This window comes from Eleutherodactylus coqui, chromosome 3 (genome assembly GCF_035609145.1).
Source record: "Eleutherodactylus coqui strain aEleCoq1 chromosome 3, aEleCoq1.hap1, whole genome shotgun sequence".
In the NCBI taxonomy this organism is placed as follows: Eukaryota; Metazoa; Chordata; class Amphibia; order Anura; family Eleutherodactylidae; genus Eleutherodactylus; species Eleutherodactylus coqui.
This window is the reverse complement of record NC_089839.1, coordinates 174,475,326-174,499,581: the sequence shown is the minus strand read 5'-3', so window position 1 is coordinate 174,499,581 and position 24,256 is coordinate 174,475,326. Positions and strand designations below refer to the sequence as shown.

At 43.6% G+C, this 24,256-nt stretch overlaps 1 protein-coding gene across 2 annotated transcripts in view; it reads left to right on the top strand.

The window, feature by feature from the left end:
• Positions 1 to 24,256, top strand: part of DNAH12 (dynein axonemal heavy chain 12) — a 133,483-nt gene that overhangs the window by 76,906 nt on the left and 32,321 nt on the right. For both annotated transcript variants that reach the window (XM_066596565.1, XM_066596564.1), the window contains 13 exons: positions 2,556 to 2,734; positions 6,058 to 6,250; positions 7,458 to 7,619; positions 7,890 to 8,084; positions 8,178 to 8,311; positions 8,987 to 9,149; positions 11,466 to 11,546; positions 13,259 to 13,435; positions 13,526 to 13,657; positions 17,682 to 17,771; positions 17,859 to 17,999; positions 20,959 to 21,200; positions 23,707 to 23,854. In XM_066596565.1, coding sequence (XP_066452662.1) covers positions 2,556 to 2,734; positions 6,058 to 6,250; positions 7,458 to 7,619; positions 7,890 to 8,084; positions 8,178 to 8,311; positions 8,987 to 9,149; positions 11,466 to 11,546; positions 13,259 to 13,435; positions 13,526 to 13,657; positions 17,682 to 17,771; positions 17,859 to 17,999; positions 20,959 to 21,200; positions 23,707 to 23,854 — 2,037 coding nt within the window. The remainder of the gene's footprint in view (positions 1 to 2,555; positions 2,735 to 6,057; positions 6,251 to 7,457; positions 7,620 to 7,889; positions 8,085 to 8,177; positions 8,312 to 8,986; positions 9,150 to 11,465; positions 11,547 to 13,258; positions 13,436 to 13,525; positions 13,658 to 17,681; positions 17,772 to 17,858; positions 18,000 to 20,958; positions 21,201 to 23,706; positions 23,855 to 24,256) is intronic.

The window sequence follows — 24,256 nt, the reverse complement described above, 5'->3', positions numbered from 1 at the left end:
AGAGATGAGCGAACGTACTCGTCCGAGCTTGATGCTCGGGCGAATATTAGGTTGTTCGGGATGTTCGTTATTCGTAACGAACACCACACGATGTTCGGATGTTCGGGTTACTTTAACTTTCTTCCCTGAGAAATCTTTTCTATATGCGCTCAATGGGGCCGGCGGCATGAATGGGTGTGAGTGAGGACTGGCCTCTGATTGGTCAGGCTGTGACCAATCAGAGGCATCTTATTCAGCAGGCGGGGATTTTAAATCCCCGGCTGCTGAATACTACTCACAGCTGTTCAGAGCAGTTCAGGAGAACTGCAGCCTGCCGCGCTGAACTCCGTCTGCCGGCACCAGGTGAGTATATATATATTTTTTATTTTTACACATTTCTGGATGAATTGCAGGGAAGGGCTTATATATTTAAGCCCTTTCCGACAATTCATCCCGCGATCGCCGGCAGCCCATTGCATTCAGTGGAGTCGGCTGTATTGACGGCTCCATTGAATTCAATGGGCTAACATCGTTCTTCTCTGCCACAGCTGTTACAGCTGTGGCAGAGGAGAACGATCGTTATGCTGACAGTGCGGGGGGGGGGGGGGGGTCTCACTCTTGCCGCTATTGTGGCTTAATAGTGGGACCTGTGAACTTGAGATGCAGCCCAACATGTAGCCCCTCGCCTGCCCTATCCGTTGCTGTGTCGTTCCCATCATTTTCTTGAATTGCCAAGATTTTCACACATGAAAACCTTAGCGAGCATCGGCGAAATACAAAAATGTTTCAGTCGCCCATTGACTTCAATGGGGTTCGTTACTCGAAACGAACACCCGAACACCGCGGGAAGTTCGTTTCGAATAACGCGAACCCGAACATTTTGGTGTTCGCTCATCTTTACATGATACCTAATATAAGATGTGCGCAGCCATGATCATTCTGATATCACAGTAAAGGCTCCCACACACTGGCGATTCTGATATCGCCATGAGAAAATCGTGGGAAATTTGCGACTTTTTTTTTCCCATGCAGTTTTTGAGCGGCAGCTCAGCTTTTTCCTCGTAAAAACATCACTGCCGTTTGCGATTTTCTCTCGTGTTTTTTTTCACGCGATTTTGCTGTGATTTTTTTGAGTGAAAGTCAATAGGAGTTTCCAATGTTAAAAACGCATCACTTCACACAAAAATTGCAAGTTCATGCTTTGTGATGCGATAAAAAGGAGGCTCCACTGGGAAACATGGGAGATAAAAAAAATGCAAAATGCAGAAAAATAGGGCATGCTGCGATTTTTTTCTCTCTCGCAACATCGCATGAGTGAAAACATCGCAAATGTGAAGGAAACCATTGAAAATTATCAGTTTCATAATTTTGCGTTTTTGCTCACTCTCGCATCGCTCAAAAAACATGCGACTTTTTTTCGCAAGTGTGAAGGCGCTTGCGATTTTTGTGCAATGTGTTTTTAATATTAGAAAGTCCTATTGACATTCACGTTAAAAAAAACACAACAATATCTCGATCACAAGTGTGAAGGCACCCTTAGAGCTACTGTAACCTATGGTCAAGCAGGTGGAAGTGGATCCACCTTGCTACTCACCTGTTTGGCCCTGGGCTACCTTCTGAGGAAGCACATGGAAAACCCCGGGTTTCACCCTTGATCCCTCTAAGCAGAATACGGTCTTTGCTGTGGGGTTCCTAGGCTGGTACTCAAACAACCGTCTATCGCAGCTTGCAAGTTGCGAGAGATACGTGTGCGGCACGCAGTCAGTACGCAATGACATTGTGTACTGTCTGTGTGCCGCCCATTGGGATGTACCATCTTGTTCTGTATGCGCGAGTATACGCGCCAAAATTGAACCTGCTGCAATTTTTCCTACAATCATATTTCATGCAAGTCATGTGAGCGGCAACATGGCCTCCTATTGTAAATTAGTACAGCATATTATGCGGAAGACCCGCGTGCGGAATACGCTGTACTGACACAGTCGTGAGAGCTTGTCCTCACACAGTTAGTCTACTAATGCTGCGCAGGGCCTGATTGTGTGAACTGGAGCGTAGTGGCAAAGATCAAGGCTGATGGCACAGATGCAGAAATGAGGTCCAGGCAGATGATCAAGGCAGACAGTGAGCAATAGCGAAGTCCAATAATCAAAACCAAGGTCAGGGAGCACAGAAGGCAGAGTAGTGGAGGGTCAGGCACGCATCAAAACTGGAATGTTTTTGTCACAATGGATAATTGACCGATTGCTTAGGCCAGCTTTATGGGGAGAGGATACCTGATAGAGAAGGAAGTTACTGAATATCGGTGGAGGACCTAATGGGAGTGCTCACACTGTCCCTTTAAATGGAGGGACAGGCGCACGCAAGCCCTACAGGTTGAGAACGGAGAGGAAGTAGAGGCAGTGCAGCTTGGAGTGGACAGAGCCCAACGAGTTGGCTTTGAGAAATGGCAATGCCAGACTGCAACTCTTATGACAGGTGAGCCGCGGCGTTAGCACAATGCAATATCTTTCTTTAGGATTTAAAGTTGGAGTTCACTAATCCAGCAAGGAATTATATTAAAATTATGTCATTTGAAGCTCTCAGAGGAAGACATTAGAAACTTGCTATTTGGTGACTACATGAATCCTGACCTGGAAGGAGATGAACGTCTATATGCGGAGATACCGAGTGTGCAGCAGTTCAACGATGTTGTGGAGAGATGTCTGGATGAGTACAATCAGACCCACAAGACTCGCATGAACCTTGTTATATTCAGGTATGCTCTTATTGGTACATCTAATTTGCTTGTTCAGAAGCAAACTAGGACCTTTATATAGAGAGCCATCGAAAACCGGAACTCTTGATAGAAGGCTTAATTCACACTGTATTTGCATTGTCTGCTTGCCATATGAAAGCTCCCCAGCAATACTCCAAACATACCTTTCAGACGCCTGATGGAAGGTGAAAGAATGTCGTTTTGGTCTCCTTGAGGCTGGTGAACATCTGCTTTTCCATACAAAGGCATCTCGATTAATGTATACTACACAATACATGCTTTTTTTAAACATAGAAGTCTATGAGTGATGTATGATATAGTATGCCCATAAGATGGCATATGTTGGAGACATCTGTTTGTGGTATGGTGTACACCAGGAAATCTTGGTATAGGCCTCCAATGGTCATTACCCAAACAGATAAGGTCCTTGCTAACTTCATAATCAAGATTACTGCAGGAGTGGCTTTAGGTGTTGTAAAGTCGTCTCAGCGACTGGACCACCCTGTGTGGGCCATGGCAAGGGGTAGATGGTATAGGTGGCTGCATTGGGTACCGACAGGCAAACTGACCTTTAGGGTATGTACACACATTGGAATCCAACACTAATTTTTCCATGTGGGATCTTCCTCAAAAAACCATGGAAAAACAGATTTCTGACCTGACTATGCGGGTTTAGCCGTATTAAGATGTGACATGTCAATTCTTTTTTCCCCACGCGCAGATCTGAAATCTTCATATGTAAAAAAAGCATGTTGTATAGAATACAGCACAGTTCCCATTGAAAGTAATGGGATGTGGATTTACTGTGGAATGGGTACGGATTCCACATGGATTCCGCCTTAAATACGCAGCAAAATTCCCCCATGTGACAGTACCCTCAAATTTCTTACCCAAATGCAGTATCCAGTAATCTTGTTCGACACAATTATAAACCATACATGTGAAAGGGGAGTCATTCTAAAACAAAAAGTGGGCCTATTCGGTCGCTGACACTATCTGGCGCTATATCTGCATATTTCATCAGGAGATGCAGCTAGTAGTTGTGACAGTGTCACTCTAATGTAGTAAAGTCACTTGTTTATGTTTAAACTTTTTTATTAATATTTAACAGCATAAATATACAGTATACTGTGTTCAAACTATAGCCACAATCCAGCATATACATAGCCGGCAGGTAACCTCTCAGCCCCTCAGGTCTTCCCGATTAATTAAGTGATAGTCCTTTAGCTGTTAACCTTTTCCATCTGGAGGCCTGGAGGAAGACCCTTAGGGATCCACTGCTGCTTGTAATAACAGTATTAATGCAAACTCAGTGTCCATTGTCCTGTGTCAGTATGACACTGGCTAGAATCAACATTTAATGTATTCAACAATGGCCTATCTGTATATAAAGGGAGAAATAGAGAAAAAAGATGAGAAAGGAAAGTGTCAAGAAAGAAAGAGGGGAAGGAAAAGGGAGGGGGGAGGTAAGAAGGATGGGGAATGAGGAGAATATCTGCAAATGCCTGCAAAGGAGGGCACCCACTTGCCCCCAGGTTCGTGTCCATATTGGCTTGCCTTCTCCAAGAATTCCTGGAACTCTGGCTCTAAGAAAAGGGACCGTGCCATGCACTTTCCCAGTGAGTCCCCACGCTCTAGGTGATGCTCTGCAATCAGTACCTCCATATGTCTCAAGTGGCCTAACTCTTGAACAAATTCTACTATCATGAGAGGCTGGGGACTCTGCCAATGCCTGGAAAACATGACCCTCACTGCTGTAAGGAAGTGACACAAGAGGCCTTTTTATTGTTGACAAGATCCCAGGAATGATGGAGAGCAGTGCCAGCTGTGGTGTTTGAATGACCACCCCGTGTGTTGCCTTTTCTTACAGCATTGTCTCCCCCACAGAGTTACATCGCCAGCACTGGTCCGACACTGATGGATATATGCGATGAATTAAAACTGGACACTTTTACCATCTGGAGAGAATTTTATAGTTTTTCCTGGGCAGCACAGGCCACCTGTAGTTTGTGCAAGAGCAAGTGTGCCCTGTCCCAGTCAGAGCCTGGTAGCAGTACGGCCAATTCTCTCTCCCAACCAAGGACAAAAGAGGGGGTGTCTGAGGTGGTGCTACCCAGCAGTATACTGTATGTACTTGAAACTCTGTGAGAAGGAAGGGATCCCCCATAGAAATAGGTTTTCATTTCCGTGCGAGCTTCCCCCAGCTGAGAAGACTTCCTTTGAGAGTTGAAAAAGATCGATAGCTGCCTGTTTTCGAACCATGAGAGTGTTATGTCTGGGTGTCTGGCCTGAAGTGTAGGCAACGAAGGCAGGATACCACCTCCAGATACCTCTACTATCTTTACGTTTCCAGTACAGGAATGTCATTGTGTGTTGTCCGGGAGGGAATGCAGGATTATGGAAAAGAGGGGACAAGGCTTCCTTACGCACTGGGAAACTCCCACTAGATATCAACCCGTTCCAGACATCCAGGCAGTTGGCTACAAGCTGGGAGTGTTACATAGAGGGCGGTCTGTCTCTGGGCTACAGCCAAGGCAGGGTCTGGTAATTGGGTCCAATCATGGCCCTCTCTACCTCCACCCACTGTTTGGATATTGAACAAAAGTGCCATTCAAGCAGTCTAGTGAGTATGGCAGTAAAGTAGTAGAGCTTAGGATCTGGGGTCCCTACCCATCCGTGTGACCTATGACAAAGTAAAGTGCAATAGCTCAGTCTGCTCTCTTCCACCCCCCCCCCCCCCCAAACGAATCTGCAGAAGACTGCCTGAAATACTGAGCTGGGACCCTAATTGGGAGCATCTGGAAGAGGCAGAAAAATCGGGGGACTATATCCATCTTAAGAACATTGATTTCTCCAAACCATGACAGGTGTTTTCTGGCTTAGGTGTTCAGCTCTTGGATTGTTTTTTTCTAGCAATGGGGCGTAATTTAATTTAAATAACTGAGACAACTCAGTAGACATGTGAACACCTAAATACTTCAGGAAAGAGGACCTCCACTTGAAGGAGAAGTGACTGGCCAGCTGCTTGACCTCCTCTACTGGTAGAGATATGTTCAGAACTTCGGTCTTGTTCATGTTGACCTTAAAATTCGTGGCCAAAGCTTGCAAATTCTCTCAAGATGAGTGGGAGAGAAGTCTGAGGCTGCGGGACATAAGGAGGTTGCCAGCATACAAGGTTGTTTTATACTGTTCCCAGCCAATGGTGATGCAGTGTTTATCTGGATTGTTTCAGAGAGCCATAGCCAGATGTTCCATTATAATTGTGTATAGCGTTACCTTTTTTTAATATGCCTATTTGTTTTGTATGTATTTTCCTATAACAGATATGTTTTGGAACATTTATCTCGGATTTGTCGGATATTAAAGCAGCCCTGTGGTAATGCTCTGTTGGTTGGAGTTGGAGGGAGTGGACGTCAGTCACTGACCCGTTTAGCTACTTCTATGGCAAAAATGAGTATCTTTCAACCAGAAATCTCAAAAAGCTACAGTATGAACGAGTGGAGGGAAGACCTCAAGGTAAGTCTTCTGGAACTGGTTATAACATGTGCATATGCAGTAGTATATTGTAATATTGAGTCTTTGGGACAGACCTTGGGGTCAGGCAGTGTAGATAGCCAGTGTGTGGTAAATTCAGCTTCAGGGTCAGTTTGTGGAAATCCTTAGGTCATCAGTAGTTGATCGACAGGAACTCATCAGCTTCACTCCCACTGAAATCAATGGTAGCGCTGCACTTGTATTACAATTCCTGCTCTTCTTACGGCAAAGATAGGACATCTGGCCATGGCCATGAGAGGCGCATTAAGAGTAAGAGAAGCGCAGTGCTCCCAATGTTTTCAATGGAAGTGAAGCCAGAGCTTATATTTAGTGTCCTGACTACTGATGATATCATCTGACCTACTGCACTGACAGCGGACCGGACGATCAGCTGATGGATGGAGATCCTGAGTGGTGGGTCCCAGTCGATCAACTACTGAACTAAGAGTCTGTTCACATCTCGTTATTGGCTCCATCAAGGGGCCTTATCAGGGTGTACATTTAAAATCTGAAAACGGGACCACTGGGAGGAGTCTGGATGAAACCTATCTGACACATAGAAAACTGCTGAAACAGAGACCAGTAGGCTGCTAACACTCTTGTACTGGCCTCCTTACAAATGAGTTTCTACTACTTAAAGGGGTTGTCCCGCGCCGAAACGGGTTTTTTTTTTTTTCAACCCCCCCCCCGTTCGGCGCGAGACAACCCCGATGCAGGGAGGTAAAGAAAGCTCACCGGAGCGCTTACCTGAATCCCCGCGCTCCGGTGACTTCTCTACTCACCGCTGAAGATGGCCTCTTCCTCCGTGGACCGCAGCTCTTCTGTGCGGTCCACTGCCGATTCCAGCCTCCTGATTGGCTGGAATCGGCACGTGACGGGGCGGAGCTACACGGAGCTACACGGAGCCCCATAGAGAAGAGGAGAAGACCCGGACTGCGCAAGCGCGGCTAATTTGGCCATCGGAGGGCGAAAATTAGTCGGCACCATGGAGACGAGGACGCCAGCAACGGAACAGGTAAGTATAAAACTTTTTATAACTTCTGCATGGCTCATAATTAATGCACAATGTACATTACAAAGTGCATTATTATGGCCATGCAGAAGTGTACAGACCCACTTGCTGCCTCGGGACAACCCCTTTAAGTTTATGTCACTGATGAAATTATGATCTTTATATTCTCCATTCCAGAACCTATTGAAGAGTGCAGGAGTGAAGGGACAGAAGACAATTTTTCTTATCACAGATACCCAAATCAAAGAAGAGGCATTTCTGGAGGATGTGGACAGTCTGCTTAACACCGGGGAAGTTCCTAATCTTTTTGCTGCAGATGAAAAGCAGGAAATTATGGAGGTAAAGTGAATAGTAGAAAGTCTGTAAGTCTCTCCTGAAATGACACTGTAGAGCTTTCACATTATTTCTGATAATTCTGAATCACCTTTTTTAGAACTCTGTGTTGCACCATTCTTCTGCTATTCCTCCTGGAAATGTATGAATAAATTGACAACTGGGCACTACCATTCTCCTTGTCTATAGGGTGTGTGCCAATAACACAATGACTGTCCAATCATTTATATGACCATAATGTCCCTCCTGTATCTCAGGTTATTTTGATCTTCACAGGGAGTACGTCCTGCAGCCCAAGCTGGGAATAAAAATGTTGAACTCAGCCCATTGGCTCTCTTTGCCTTTTTTGTGAATCGCTGTAAAGAGAACCTTCACATTGTGGTGGCTTTCAGCCCAATTGGTGATGCCTTTCGCAACCGCCTTCGACAGTTCCCATCGCTTATCAACTGCTGTACCATTGACTGGTTCCAGGTATGTTCAACGACCTCCTAATTGGACAAATAGACACTTAACTAATTAGTATTCCTGTGACTAGTGACTACTGTATGTATTCTTTTCTTATAGCCATGGCCAGAGGATGCTCTCGAAAGAGTGGCCATAAAGTTTTTGGAAAACCTTGAACTCACAAGTACTGAGCACAAAGAAGTTGTTCCCATTTGTAAATACTTCCACACATCAGCCGTAGCGTTGTCAGAGAAGTAATTTTCCATTTTTTGTATCACAGATCATTTCATTTCTTGGACAAATATGAGTAGTAGTATGTAGGTAGATAACACCTGCACCAAATGCCAATTCAAACAACTGATCAGTGTCAGATGTCAAACCTCCACCAATCCTAAATTGATGATCTAAGAAAGATCATCTCCTTAAAAGGCCTTCTGGTGCAGGACATGAACCCCAGTCCCCCCTGGGACAGACACGGGTCCTCGTAAATAGTTTTGCCCATGGGCCAAGACTGCCGTGTATAGTAGGGAGTTGAACACAGTTTGTAACAGGTAGAGTGCTGCCGTCCCAATTTGGCTGCTATCCAAACCAGTATGGCACAACTTTACTGTTTATAATCAAGAACCCATGGATTAAAACTTTAATCGTCTTTATTAGGTCCAACCTTTAACACATTTCAAGTCCAGTAGCCTCTTTCTGAAATGTCAGCGAGCTGGAGGTGTACATACACTACTGCGCAGAAGTCCATTGCGTCCTGTTGCAACATGTCTTGAATCGCTTCCACCAGGAAGCTGGTATAAGCAATTAATGCAGACACTTTTAGAAATACTATAACTGAAGGAATCCAATCAAAAGTTCTATAATACTGTATAGAGAGTAAAAGTTGTCCATGTTTTTACTGCAATATGGATTTTCTTTTACGCATTCAGGTTTCTGAGAGAGTTGGGAAGACACAACTATGTCACTCCAACTTCCTACTTAGAGCTGATTGCAGCTTTCCAACAGCTGTTATCTCAGAATCGGGACATGGTGATGAAAGCAAAAAAGAGATATACAAATGGATTGGATAAGCTGGCATTCGCTGAATCTCAGGTTAGTATTACGGTGAATTACATCCCTACTTATCTGATTTTTCACTTGAAAATGGCTGCAGGTAACAGTATGTGGGGACTGATAAAACACATTGTGGTCATCACTACTTCTACACAGTAATCTTTTTTGGCCTTCAGCAAGGGAATAGCCAGTGGGAGACACTTCCTAGTTTTATAAAGGAACTACTTATAACAATAATCCACTTAGTGTAGAGGAAGTCCTAAAGCCTTTGAGCCATTTATGAGACGTTATGTTAAAAAGGACCTGTTGGTTCTCCTGACATATCTGTTTTAGTAAATACTTGCACTCCCCATGAAATACTAATTCTGGAGCACCTTTTCTTATAAATCTGTGCTGTGCCATTCCTCAGTTATTCCACCTAGAGATGTATCTGTAAATTGACAACTAGGCGTTACTATTTATTGTCAGTGGGCTCTGGCCCTACACAGTCTGACATTGTGGAACGTCACAATGCAGAGGAGATGCTTAAGGTCCTTTTTAAATGATAAAATTCTGCATATAGATTTGGTATAGAGTTCAATGGGATCTGTATATCATCATACACAACAATCTTCCTCTAGTGATGTTTGCAGGCAAACAAAATGTTCTCATGTAACTCAGTTGCTGTATAGGGAAGCAAAGTATTTAAAACTGTTTCATTAAAATAGAGCTCTGACCACATTAAATAATTTTGAACTTTTAGCGTAAGTGCTAACGACCACTTGTCCATCAGTCCCAGTGTGCTGTGTGAGCTACATGCAGAGCCTGACAGCACCTGTGATGATGTCACTATCATGTAATCAGTTACCGGCTCTTAGCTTTGCCCCCCGATCACATGACGGTGATGTCATCCCAGGTCCTTTATCCTACTTTTGTGCTGAATGAGTGATTATGGGCGGACTACATCCCCCACAAACCCCTGCGGCCTCAGTTGCTATGGATACAGCAATACTCAGTCTGGAAGTTTGTACCTGGTCGTGAGACTGCTGCACACTTGTGTGGAGACTCCAATAAATGACACCTAACAAATTTGCACATACATAGCTCCTCTGCTGACAAGACCTGTGATGATGTCACTGTCATGTGATCAGTCCATGGTCTCTGAGCTGAATGAGGGATTATGGGCAGAATACATCCACCACAAACCCCCGTGGCCTACGGATACAGCAGTACTCAGTCTGGCAGTTTGTATGTTGTGAGACAGCTGCACACCTGTGTGGAGAGTCCAATAAATGACACCTCAAAAATGTCCACATACATAGCTGGCATTGCATATTGACCAACAACATTGAAGCATAGCCCTTCACCACTATCTTCATATCTCCTGAACGTGATATCACGTCATCTCAAGTGCTAATGCCGCCAACACCACTCCACCCTTCATCTAATCGTCAACCGTTGTCCAGTGTTGGAACAAACCGTCGCTGTCATGCAAACATGTCACCACATAGGGTTCAATGCCGCCGTAAAGCTAATGCAGCTTACATGATACAGCGACAAGGCACGATTTCACCTCAGCCACCAGCTGAAATTTGTAAATCTCATGCATTAGATATTCAAAAGCTTCGAGCGGGCATATCTCCTCAGCGAGCTGCTGAAGTTCGTAAATCACATGCAGCTCATATGCAAAAGCAACATAGCAGAGCTGTGTGTATGTGACGAGAATGTAGCAGAGCTGTGTGTGTGACGTGCATGTAGCAGAGCTGTATGATGCATTGCGCCACCAGAAACACTGGTACTATAATTTCCTAATAATTACTAGTTTCTGCCTTATGCACAGGATGGGTTATAAATGTTTAATAAGTGTACGTCCAACCTCTCAGACTCACACCTATCGCCAGACTGGGGTCCCCCAAGCCCATCCTGGCTCCCATCTGGGGCCAGGATTGTGGAAGCAGCTGAACTAGCTATTCAATGCTGTTCTCGCAATTCGACTGTTTATATAACCAGACCACGAGTGGCTACTGCTTTAGGACAGCTACACCCATCTTAGTCACTACTGGCTGTGATGTAAATACCCCTTTAAAACAAACATCCGGGCCTGGAGAAACAAAGATGGCTGAACCGCTTCTCTGACTACCTGATGCACATTGTGAATAGTATGTATCATTCTACAGAAAATAGCTCAGTGCGCAAACGCACCATCCCAGCAAATAGCTTTTTGGCGGTGATCCTAGGCAGCAGAACCCCACTGATATACTATTGATGACCTGTCCTAAGGATTGGCCATCAGTTGTTTACAGCTTGATAACCCATTTTCCATACCAAATCATCTTTCTCTGACTTGTGAATTATTCATCATTATGCTTTGCTTAGGTTGGAGAAATGAAGAAAGAACTGGTCGAACTACAGCCAAAACTGGAAGAGGCCAAAGTTGAAAATGCAAATATGATGAAGGTGATTGCAATATCCAACAAATCATTTCAAAGTACTAGTAACACGCTAATCAGTGTTGCAATTTTTAATTTATTATTAATAGTAATTGTTATACATCAAATAGGCAGAGATTCTGTGCATAGTTGGAACACATTTTCTTGAAGAAATAGAAGGTACAACATCTGCAGCGGACCATGGAAAATTCTGGGCCAATTACCTTAAATTAAGGAAAATGCATACTTCTTAATTTCTGGTGAATAGTAATAAAAAATGTTGAGATTTCTTCCCCTAAAGTTGCTGCTGAGTAGGGGACAGTGTTTGCATTGCTGAAGCTATGTAGGCACTACATGCATCGTGATAAATGTACTTAGCTAGTGACGGACTAATTTAGACCAAAGGCCTGGGCTGTTCACACAACTTGGGCCCTCCTCCCCTGCACACACACTATAATTACAGTCAGTTTGCACCACTTTTCAGTGTGCATTACCGTTTCCCCTGTCCTTTCTGCTCATGCACACTCTCCTTATTCTTCAGCTACCCTCAATACCCCTCTCAGTACCTCCCCAAAGTAATTGTGCCCTCTTTGTGCCCGATAAAGTAATAGTTCTCCTACATAGTAATAATTCCTCCATAGTGTCCACAAAAATGTCTTCTTTGTGCTCCACAGTAATTGTTCTCTCCTTTGTGCCCCCACACAGCAATAATTCCCCTTTGTGTCCCCACCACAAGGTAGTAAATGCACACTTTGTGTCCTGGATAAATAATAGAGACTCTCTCTGTGCCCGCATAAAGTAGTAGTACCCTTCTTGCTCCCAGAAAGTAATACAGCCTTTTCTATGTAACTAGCAAAGTAGTAGTGCCCCCTCTGTGCCATCAAAGTCATATGTGTGCTCTGCAGTCCACAACCCACACCCGATCACTCATGCATGAGAAGCCATCCTCCAGATGCTTCATCTCAGCGCATCCCGTACACAGCCCACTACTCCTCCTCTCCTGCACATACTATACTTAGAGAAGGAGAGGGAAGGAGCAGACAATGTAGATCATGTTCTGCAATCAGGCTGCAGCATCTCTGTGAGTCAATGGCTGCTGGCAAAGATGATGGAGCAGTTTAGTGGCCATGGGCTCCCAGAAGCCTTGGGGCCGCCAAAACTGCCCATCGTAATCCACCACTGCACTTAGCTGATCTTTAGACCTATGTGACAGTTGATGAACTTAGTTCCTGATGCTCTAATGAGCTGAAGATACCTCTGCCTTTCTATTTGTCAGACATGTAGATGGCATGGAAAACCAGGGATAGAACACAGGGGCTGAAACGTCCGACTTTGGGCATCAATGCAAAATCTGTAACAGGGTCCTTATCTACCATGTGATGGCCACACAACAGCTTTGATTACTGTACGTTCTTTTATATGCAGATTATGACACAGAATTGCTGCAGATATGAGAAGGGCTGATCTGCGGTAAAATCTGCATGCAAGATGTGTGGATTTTGCCACAGATTTGTCCATGGTGGATTTTTATCTATTGGAAGTAAACAATGAAGGAAACAATAAATAACAGCAAGATCTTGAATATCATGAAAACTGGAACATTGTATAACTTTTCATCATTCAGTGAATAAACCATAGGACTCCTTCAGTAACTAGTTATACAGAGGACCTTACATCTAATCACAGGTTATCTGCTTGGAAAAGTTTCAAATATCCTTACAACTTGTCTTATCTTCACAGATCATAGAAAAAGAGTCAGCACAGGTGGAAGCAAAAAGTAAAGTGGTCCGAGGAGACGAAGAAGTGGCCACCCAGAAAGCCTCCGAAGCCCAAGCTCTGAAAAATGAATGTGAGAGTGAGCTGGCGGAAGCCATCCCTGCCCTGGAGGCGGCTATGTCTGCTCTGGACACTCTAAAAGTAAGATCTGCAAAGACGTGACTGTTAGTATAGTAATTGTAGTGTTAGGATGTCAGCCTGTTAATTGATATCTGTGCACCTTGTGTATAGCCAGCAGATATCACAATCGTGAAAACTATGAACAATCCTCCTTCGGGTGTGAAGCTTGTCATGGCCGCTGTTTGCATTATGAAAGAAATTAAACCGGAGAAGATAAATGACCCGGCAGGGACTGGACAGAAGGTAATTGCCGTAACATATGGTGGATCTGGAAAGTCTTCAGACTGTATTATTAAAAAAATGTTATGGTGTGACCTTGTGAAAATTAAAAACAAGTCACGTTATCCCCATCATTCTGCACTCAATACCTCATAATAGCAATGATCTTTGTAAAAAAATTTAAAATGAAAAACTAGCATTTAGCATTGACATAAGTATTCACACCCAGTACTCAGTAGTTAGTTGAAGCACCTTTGGCAGCGATTACAGAATCCAGTCTTCTTGGCTATAAGGCCACAAGGTTTGCACACCTGGATTTAGGGATTTTCTGCCATTCCTCTCTGCAGCCCCTCTCAGGCGCTGTCTGGTTGGCTGGGGACCATCTGTGGACAGCCATTTTCAGGTCTCTCCAGAGATGTTCGATTGGGTTCAAGTCAGGTCTCTGGCTGGGCCACTGAAGAACATCCACAGAGTTGTCCCCAAGCCATTCCTGTGTTGTCTTGCATGTGTGTTTAGGGTCATTGTCTTATTGGAAGGTGAACCTTCTGCCCAGTCTGAGATCCCTTGCGCTCTGGATTAGACTTTCTTTAGATTATCTCTGCACTTTGTTCCATTTAGCTTTCCATCAACCCTGATCAGTCTTCCCTGTCCCAGCCACTGAAAAACACCCCACAGCATGATGCTGCCACCACCTTCCTTCACTGTAGGGATTTTATTGGGCAGATGATGAGCAGTGCCTGGTTTCTTTCAAACATATGTCCGGTTTCTTCCAGCTTAGAATTGAGGCCAAAAAGGCTTGATTTTGGCTCTGATATGCATTGTGAGCTGTTGGACAATATATAGACATGGGAGTGTCTTTTAACATTAGGTCCAATCAACTGAATTTACCATAAGTGTCTCTTCAAGGTGTAAAAACATCTCAGAGATGAATTATCAATAGAAATAGGGGGCCCCAGAGCTAAATTTCAAGTGTCATACCAAAGGGTCTAAATGCTTATGGCAAAATGTAAGTTTTTTTATTTTTAATATTCTGTTTTCACTGTGTCATTATTGGGTATTAAAGGGGTTGTCCCGCGGCAGCAAGTGGGTCTATACACTTCTGTATGGCCATATTAATGCACTTTGTAATGTACATTGTGCATTAATTATGAGCCATACAGAAGTTATAAAAAGTTTTTTACTTACCTGCTCCGTTGCTGGCGTCCTCGTTCCCATGGAGCCGACTAATTTTCGCCCTCCGATGGCCAAATTAGCCGCGCTTGCGCAGTCCGGGTCTTCTGCTCTCTTCAATGGAGCCGCTCGTGCAGAATGCCGGCTCCGTGTAGCTCCGCCCCGTCACGTGCCGATTCCAGCCAATCAGGAGGCTGGAATCGGCAATGGACCGCACAGAAGAGCTGCGGTCCACGGAGGGAGCAGACCCCGGCGGCCATCTTCAGCAGGTAAGTATGAAGACGCCGGACCGCTGGGATTCAGGTAAGCGCTGAGCGGTTTGTTTTTTTAACCCCTGCATCGGGGTTGTCTCGCGCCGAACGGGGGGGGGGGGGGGGGGGGGGGTTAAAAAAGAACCAAAAAACGTTTCGGCGCGGGACAACCCCTTTAAGTGCAGAATGATGTGACAAAATATGATTTTTTTTTCTAATTTGCCCAAGGCCATAACATAATATGTAAAATAAGTGAAATACACTGTATGGCCACTTTCATGATTGGAGCTTAGACATGTGACTACAGAGTGCAGAATAAGATAAAGGGACAAGTTTTCCATGGACTACACTACATCAAAATGGGAAATCGAGCAATATGAGCCACTTCAAACGAAGCCTGGTCATCAGTGTTAGATTACCCCACGCCAGGAATTCATACACTGCCAACCTTGTGGGGTCTCCGTGATCGAGAAAAATTATTCGAAGAAAGGGGATCCTGTGTTGAGGAAAGGGATTAGAGGAGGATGTCGGGAATCTTTTTGATAAACAGACGCTACACAGTCAAGGAAATTGCAGATGCAAACAACACTGGTGCTCGAACTAATGTGTCCAAATATACAACTTGCTGCTCCCTAGTACAAATGGTCTTTAACTCAAATGACCAGTTTCAGTGCCATTGCTGTCTAAGGCCGAAGTTAAGCGAGTGTCTTTTGCGTGCGCCTATGTGCGCAAAAAAAAAAAGCGTCTATTAGAGCCATTGGTTTCCTATGTAGTGTTCACATGCCCATTTTTTACAGGCGCAAAATCTTTGCACCTGCAAACGATAGGACATGTGTGCACCAGCAAGGTCCGTGCTGCGCATAACATCGTGTGATGTTACAGGGAGTTCCCTCATAACTGAACACTGTGACAGCACTGTCACAGTGTTCAGTGATGAGGGTACTGCAGCGAGAACGAAAAATGTCCGTGTCACAGCTGTGGCAGAGGATCGCGGTGTTCTCTCAATGCTTACAATGGGGCCGGCTCTGCTGCCCAAGCTGCTTGAAAAAAATATATATATATATATTCATCACCTCTCCTGCTTGTCTTCACTCTGGCTCCCTAGCACTCTTCTGAAGCATCTTCTCCTTGCCGGGGATTTAAAAATACCTGACTCCCGAAAGCTCTGTATCTGACTGGCTGAGCGCTGTGCCCAATCAGAAGCAGCACTCAGCCATTGAATGATGCTTCAGAAGAGTGCCGGGGAGCCAGGGTGTAGCAGCTTGGGCTTATTTTCAGGGAAGGGCTTATATTTCAAGCCCTTCCCTGAAAATCACTGCGGGGGTTGTCTGCATCCCATTGCTTTCAATGGAGTGGCAGCAGCGCCTGCCCCATTGAAAGCAATGGGAGAACATCGCGGTCCTCTGCCACAGCTGTGGCAGGAGATTCCTTTATCAAGATGAAACCCCTGGATGTGACAGCATCCAGGAGTTTCATATCCAAGGAATCCCTTGCTGCAGCTGACACAGGCACGGAGCCTCGGTCACATGCATTTTGCACATCCGTGCAGTGCATTTTTATTTTGCACACATAGATGTGCAAAAAAAATTGCACATCTGACTGAGCCCTAAGGCCTCATGTCCACGGGGAAAAGAAGAATTAAAATCCGCAGGGGATTTTAACTCTTCTCCCGCACGCGGATCTGCACCCCATAGGGATGCATTGACCACCCACGGGTAGATAAATACCCGCGGATGGTCAATAAAAGTGGATTAAAAAAAATATGGAGCATGAAAAAAAATGGACATGCTCCATTTAGGTGCGGGTCTCCTCCGGGGACGGCTCCCGCAGGCTTCTATTGAAGCCTATGGAAGCCGTCCGGATCCCAGGGAGACCTAAAATAAGAATAAACTTACCCGCAGCGGACCGTGCAGATCTTTTCTTCCCAGCTGGATCTTCTTTCTTCGGCCCGGCGGATGTGCCCGGTGCATGCGCGCGGCACGCTGCCGGCGTGCCGGGCACATCCGCCGGCCGAAGAAAGAAGATTTGGCGGCGAAGAAGAGAAGATCTGCCCGGTCAGCTGCGTGTAAGTTAATTCTTATTTTCAGCCCCTATGTCCGCGGGGCAGGAGGGACCCGCTACGGATTCTCCAAGGAGAATCCGTAGTGGGCCTGATTTTCCCTGTGGACATGAGGCCTAAGGGTGTTTTCTCACATGCCGGAATATTCTGCAAGACACTGCGAAATATTCCATCGTGTGGAAAAATCTGCATGTCTAACATGCATGTTTTTACACTTTGCTGAAAATAGCTTAATTCTGTCAGCAATGCCTCGCCAAAATTTGCATTTACACATGCAAATTTTGGAGCGAATTTTCACAGCAAAACATTCAGCAGCGCTTTAAGGAAAATTACAGTATGTGTGAAGGCACCCTAAGAGAAACAGAATGTCAAGACTGCAGAGGATGAAAGAACGCAAAAAGTAGATCAATGGTCTATGCCACGATGAATTGCTGCAGTTCTGAAGGCCAAAGGAGTTCCAAAGTGCTACTTGATGGATGTCTCTAATAAATTGGCTATTCATTGTATGCTGCTTTTGGTATTATGTGTCCATATTATTTTATTTTTTATGATGAATTATATTTCATAGATATTGGACTACTGGGGTCCGAGTAAAAAACTACTGGGAGACATGAGCTTTCTCAAAGACTTGAAGGAATATGACAAGGATAAGATTCCGGTAAATAAATAGAATTATTTTGCTACAGAATGATATTGAATCCTTATCTCATTTTTATAGAACATCATTTATATTTTTCCTGAGCAGGTGCCAGTAATGCAAAAGATCCGAAGTGACTATATCACCAATCCTGACTTTGATCCAGCTAAAGTAGTGAAAGCGTCTTCTGCAGCACAAGGATTGTGCCGATGGATTCTTGCTATGGAAGTCTATGACAGAGTTGCAAAGGTACTGGGATATGTCATTATTAATAGTGTGACACCTAATCAGGGCAGCCCTAGGTTAGATGGCGCTCTGCAAAAATGTTTTTGACTCCCCTTCTTCCCCCATTATAGTTAGACACACTAGGTAAAACAGAGTTGGGATGTCACCTCAGGCAACGTAGGTGAGTTGCAGCTATACCAGCCGACTGCAGCGCTGTCCAGGGGCTGGCGGGCAAATTTTAGCGCAGGGGAAAGCGCAAAACACCAGTCCATGAGTAGGGACCCACACTCCGGGCATGTTCACATGTGGAGGATTTTCTGCAGTGGATACAGCAAATCTGTATCAAAATCTGCACTACTTTGTATAGCCTTTTGGTGCAGATCTGCAAATGAAGACGTGAAATCTGCTGTGGATCTACTCCAAAAGGTGCAAATTTTGACACAGATTTAAGGGCCATTCACACAGGTATATTTCTTGTCCATGTTCGTGTATTTTATGGACAGCACACAGACCCATTATAGCAAATTAGGCTGTTCAGATGGGCATACAATGGTCTGTGTGAACAAAATTGCAGCATGTACTATTCTGGTGCGTATTTCAGACTAGAATAGGATATGCAATGTCTTCTGCCTGCATGTATAAAGTAGAACACCGATGTGTGTCTGTGTGCTGTACAATGCAAGTTGTGCTTGAGAACCTTGGGAAAAATTCACATATGCCTGTGTGAATGGGGTCTTAGAGCAGCTTCACACACAGTGTAAATGCTATTGAATTTCCACAGCCAACTCTGCTGCGGAAATCCACAGCATTTACAATGCAACATAAATACAGCACAGTTCATAATAATACAATAATACCAAGCTCAGTACAAAAATACAGCACCAGAATCAAGCTTAGGATATAAATGCAGTACCAGATCCAAGATCTATAAAGGGATAAACTGTAAAGTCAAGTCAGCCCCTGCTAGTTACATTTGTCCTAATATGATCTGAACAATGGTAAATTATGATGGCAGCTGTTAGTTCACAAACAAGAATGGTACTACCTATCATTATTCTACAGACCATACAGTGATTACTAGACTTATCAAAGGCTGCTAGTGGCAGAATAAACAATGACATTCTGACATGTGACTCACACATGATGTCATCTCTAACTAGCGTTGTTGTTTTCTTCTCCATCCAGTCCAAACCGACATGATAGCTACTCTTGGACACAACTTGTCTCTTTAGAGGTTGTCACACAGATGTCTTTGTCTCTCTGCTTTTTCATATCCTTAATCCCCATGTTAAGATAAACTCTTAATAGTGCCACACATTGCTTCCCCTAAATACTCTACCGTATGACAGTGCAACTCACAGCGCCCCCCGAGTAACAAAAAACAGGCTGCACTGTCTCCCTGTAATAATGATCCACACTGTTCCCCTGTAATAGGAGCCATACTGTTCGCCTGTAAAAATGAGCACAATGTCCCCATGTAGTAATAAATAGCCATAATGTTCCCCTTTAGTTATAAATAAGCATAATGTCCCCCTGTAGTTATAAATAGCCATACTGTCCCATTTAGTAATAGCCATACTGTCCTCCATAGTAGCCATAAAATCTCTTTTAATAATAGCCATAATGTCCCCTTTAGTAAAAGCCATAATGTCCCCGATGTTAGCCATAATGCCCCCTTTAGCAATAGCCATACTGTACCTGTAGTAATAAATAGCCATATTGTCCTTCTGTAGTAATAGCCATAATAGCTCTTTTAATAATAGCCATAATGTCACCTTTAGTTATAGACATACTGTCCCTTGTAGTAACCATACTGTCCCATTTAGCAAGAGCTGTAATGTCCCCTGTAATATTAGCCATAATGTCCCTGTAGTAGCCATCATGTCCTCTTCAGTAGTAGGCATAATGTCTCCCTGTAGTAATAAATAGCTATTTTGTACTTCTGTAGAAATAAATAGCCATTTTGGCCACTTGTACAAATAAATAGCCATAATATCTGTCACGTCCACTGGGCACACCTCGCCACAGCATGGATGCACGGTGACGTTCACACAGAACGCAAAACGAATACACCAAAACTATGCTGGACAGTGAACACCACTCCAGGAACAGTAAGATGAAAAAAATCTGTCCCTTACCTAACAGGGAAGTGAGGAGCCCCTGCCTACAAGCAGAGTAATTGTCCTGATAAGGACAGCCCTGCTGTCTTCTCGTGGGCCCTGACTATCCCTTGCAGGAACCCATGGAGAGGTGCACTGACACAGCAAAAATGAAACAAGGAAGGTAACAAAAAACAACAGAAATGACGACCAGTACTTATCTGGATTTGGAAGTATTTCACCCAGCATAGAGGCACTAACCTACTCCAATCACTCCTCTAAAGAACTGAAATCAACAGCAAGGGTAAGATGTCGTGGTAGGAATATAAAGCTCTCCACACCTGCTGATAGGTAGAGCAGCTAGCAATCTCTGCACAACATGCATTAACCCTTGTCCTGTATAGTAACAGGGTGACAAGTCATACCCTGTGTCATGGCCACCATGCCACAACACTGTCACAACTCACAAACCACGACAATATCCCCTTGTAATGATAAGTACATATTATTACAAGGGGATATTGTCCCCTTGTAATAATATGTCCCATTTAGAAAAATCTGTAATGTCCTTTTTAGTAAAAGCCATAATGTCCCCTTTAGTAATAGCCATAATGTCTGCCTGTAATAATAAATAGCCATAATGTTTCCTGTAGTAGCACAAAACCAGTAGCAAATTCAACCACACTGGGCTGCCAACTGATGCTGCCAGCCCACAAAGCCTAGGCAGCAGCGTGGCCCACTAGGAATCTGCCCAGCGCTCCCTTTACTTCAGTGGAGTAATGTACCCTGTACAGTCACACAGGTTGCACACCCCAAAGGCTGGGCCCTGCACCTAATAAGACATCTTCATGTTCTGTTCCATTTTCCTATCTGTAATTTCTTAGGTCGTTGCCCCCAAGAAGGCTCGTCTCGCAGAGGCTCAGCAGTCATTGGCTGAAACTATGTCAGTACTGAACGAGAAGAGAGCAGAGCTGAAAGAAGTGGAAGATCGACTTACTGCCCTTCAGGAGACATTTCGAGAGAAAATGGAGGAGAAAACTCGACTCGAGTTCCAAGTAGATCTGTGTGCTAAGAAATTAGAACGAGCAGAGAAGCTGATAGGAGGGCTTGGTGGTGAAAAACACAGGTTTGTCATGTTAAAAAGAGCCCCTCAGCACTCCTGACATGTTTGTTCTAGTAAAGGCTTGCAATATCTATACAATGACAGTGCTATAACATCTTTTCTGAGAGCCTGTGCTGCAGTTTTCTTCTGTCATTCTTACTGAAGCTCTATAAATAAATTCGCAACTGGGCGTTACCATTTTTACATGTAAAAGGGGTGTGTCCCTAAACAGTTTGGCACCAGCAACACTGATTGGGTGGTATCAGACTATGTAGGGACACTCCAAAACTGGTAACACCTAGATGTCCATTTATTCCTAAATTTCTAGGAGGAATAACAGAGGATTAACACAACACCAGTCAAAAAGAAACTCCAGATTGTTTTTTCTTGGGTCAGTAGAGCTAACCGTTCTCCTGTAATGACACTTTTACACTATTATTATGCACAATGTAGAGAGGATTGCCTTGTAAATGTGGAATAGATGTTATAAAGTGGTGCACTTCTAGTGTTTTCAAGTAATCAGGTGCTGACAAAAAGCCTTTGAGGGCTAAATCTGCCCCGCTAACCAAGTGTGAGCCTCCATAGTCTACATAAATGTCATTTCTCTTCTATAACCCCTGCTTAACCATATCAAGATGACAGAATATTCACTTTTTTTACTTTTGTGTTTTTTTGTCTCCGCTTTCCAAAAGTCAGATTGTACTTAGCTGTATGAGGGCTTGTGTTTCTGGGACGAGTTGTATTTTTTAATATACCATTTAGTGTATTGAAAAAAGTTAAACAATTTCTAAGTGGGGTGAACTTTAAGGCCTGTTTCACACGGGCGACACTATATCGCCGCGAGAAAATTGCAGCGATATTGCATAGCTGGTCCGTGCAATATCACTGCATTTTCTTGCGGCGATACTGCACTTTATAACACCACGCGCAAGGATTTTCCAGGGGGAAGGAGAATGGTTTGAAATATAAGCCCTACACAGAAAATAAGCCCTAGCTGCAGAAATGTTTTTAAATAAAAAGAATGCATCACCTAAGAAACGCAGAAGAAATGCTGAAGACAACTGCCATGGACTGCAGTGAAGATTGGCCGGAGCGCTTCTTAGGTGATGTATGTCTTTGTTTTTTAATTTTTCTGCAGCTAGCGCCTCATTTAGGGCTTTGACAGTAGGATTCGTGTGACGCTATGCAACAGAGAGGAAGGCTCCATAGGGAAAACATGGGCTACAAAACCTCGCAAGTCGCATGCATATTGCAAAACCCGCAAAGTTTTTGATTTGCAATGTTACATGCTATGAAACATTGCAAATGTGAAGATACCCATAAAAAATGGACTTCACGTGCATGCGATTTATAGCATTGTTGCAATGTTAGAAAATCGTGCGACTTTGTCGCTCATGTGAAAGAGGCCTTAAAACAAATTGCTCTATTTTTTGGGGTGGTTATATTACATCGCATTCACAGTGCAGTAAACATTATGTGCATTTTATTCTGTTGGTCGTTATGATTACAGCAATAGCAAATTCATATTTTTCTTACATTTTACTATTTTAACCAAAAAAATTTGATTTCTGTTTTTTAATCTGAGACCCAGACCATTTATATTTTTTTGATTTATTGGGCTTAGAGAGGGCTTGTTTATTGCGAGGAGGGCTGTAGCTTTTCTTGGTACCATTTTGGGCTGCATATATCTTTTTGATCATTTTTTATTTAATTTTTTTAGTAGAAGCGGTAACAAAAAAATAAAGCATTTCTGGCATTCTATACCTTTTTTTTCTCAATAATGTTCACCATGCGTGATAAATAGTGCAATATTTTAATAGTTCTGACTTTACGAAATATTTTTTTTTTCATTATTTAGATTTTTATGGGAAAAGTTTGTTTGGTTTTTTTTATATTTTGTTTTCATTTTCAATATTTAAAAAATAATAATTTTTAAACCCTTTTATAATTTTTTTTGTTAAGTTCCCATGGAAGACTCGAACTTGCAATCACTTGATCACTTTAATATTGCAACAAGCAGTAGTTTTCAATGTTGGCTATTAAGCCTTGACACAGCAAAGCTTAATAGGCATCTATGCATGGCAGTCCTGCCACATTAGCCAGTCCAGCCTTCATTAGGCCCTAGCTGCCATGCAAACCCATTGGCACCATGTGATCATATCGCAAAAAAAACAGATGGGGAGATAGAGGGGCACCTCCAACTGGTGTGCAGTCAGCTCTAACTGCACCATCTAAATAGTTAACGGTTGTAATCTGGTCACAACCGTTGCCAGCAGGTGTCAGTTGTTAAAAACAGCTGACACCCGCCGGGTTTGGAGTGTACCTTTTACAATGTGCCTAATATTTTCCATCCATCTTCCTCTTGTTGATGTTTCTAGGACCTTAAAAGTCATCGCTAATTTATCCTGAAAATCGATGTCACACGTCCTGCAGCTCTGTAGCTTCTGCCAGCTTCGTCCCTGTAACTTTCCAAGTCTTTTGCGTAAGAGAAGTGTTTTTATCTTCCCTCTTTTCTTGTATTTATCATTAGATGGTCCAATGCTGCAGATTCACTTCAGAACATGTATGATAATTTGACCGGAGACGTCCTTGTATCTGCTGGTGTCATTGCCTATCTGGGAGCTTTCACTGCCGGCTTTCGACAAGAATGTACCAGAGACTGGAGCAAGCTGTGCAAGGTGATCATTACAAGGGGTGCCATGACCATACCTCATTTTGGCCCACACTAGGTTGGAGAAATTAGAACAGATGCAAATATTTATCACTGTAGTGATTCTGCTAAGATTACGATCAATCTGTGCTGTCAATTGGGGTCATCCATAGCAGTAATTAGTAACACTGTGTCGAATAATCTTATATACATAGTGTGTGTGTGTGTGTGTGTGTGTGTGTGTGTATGTATGTATGTTCATTTGCTTGCGGCAGATGAACATGTCCCGATTTAAATGGCTATTTAGCTTAATGAGGTCCAGATGTCTTTTTAGACGCTGAAAATTAGACGGCTCCATGGAAACGAGGACGCTAGCAACGGAACAGGTAAGTGAAAAATTTCTTATAACTTCTGTATGGCTCATAATTAA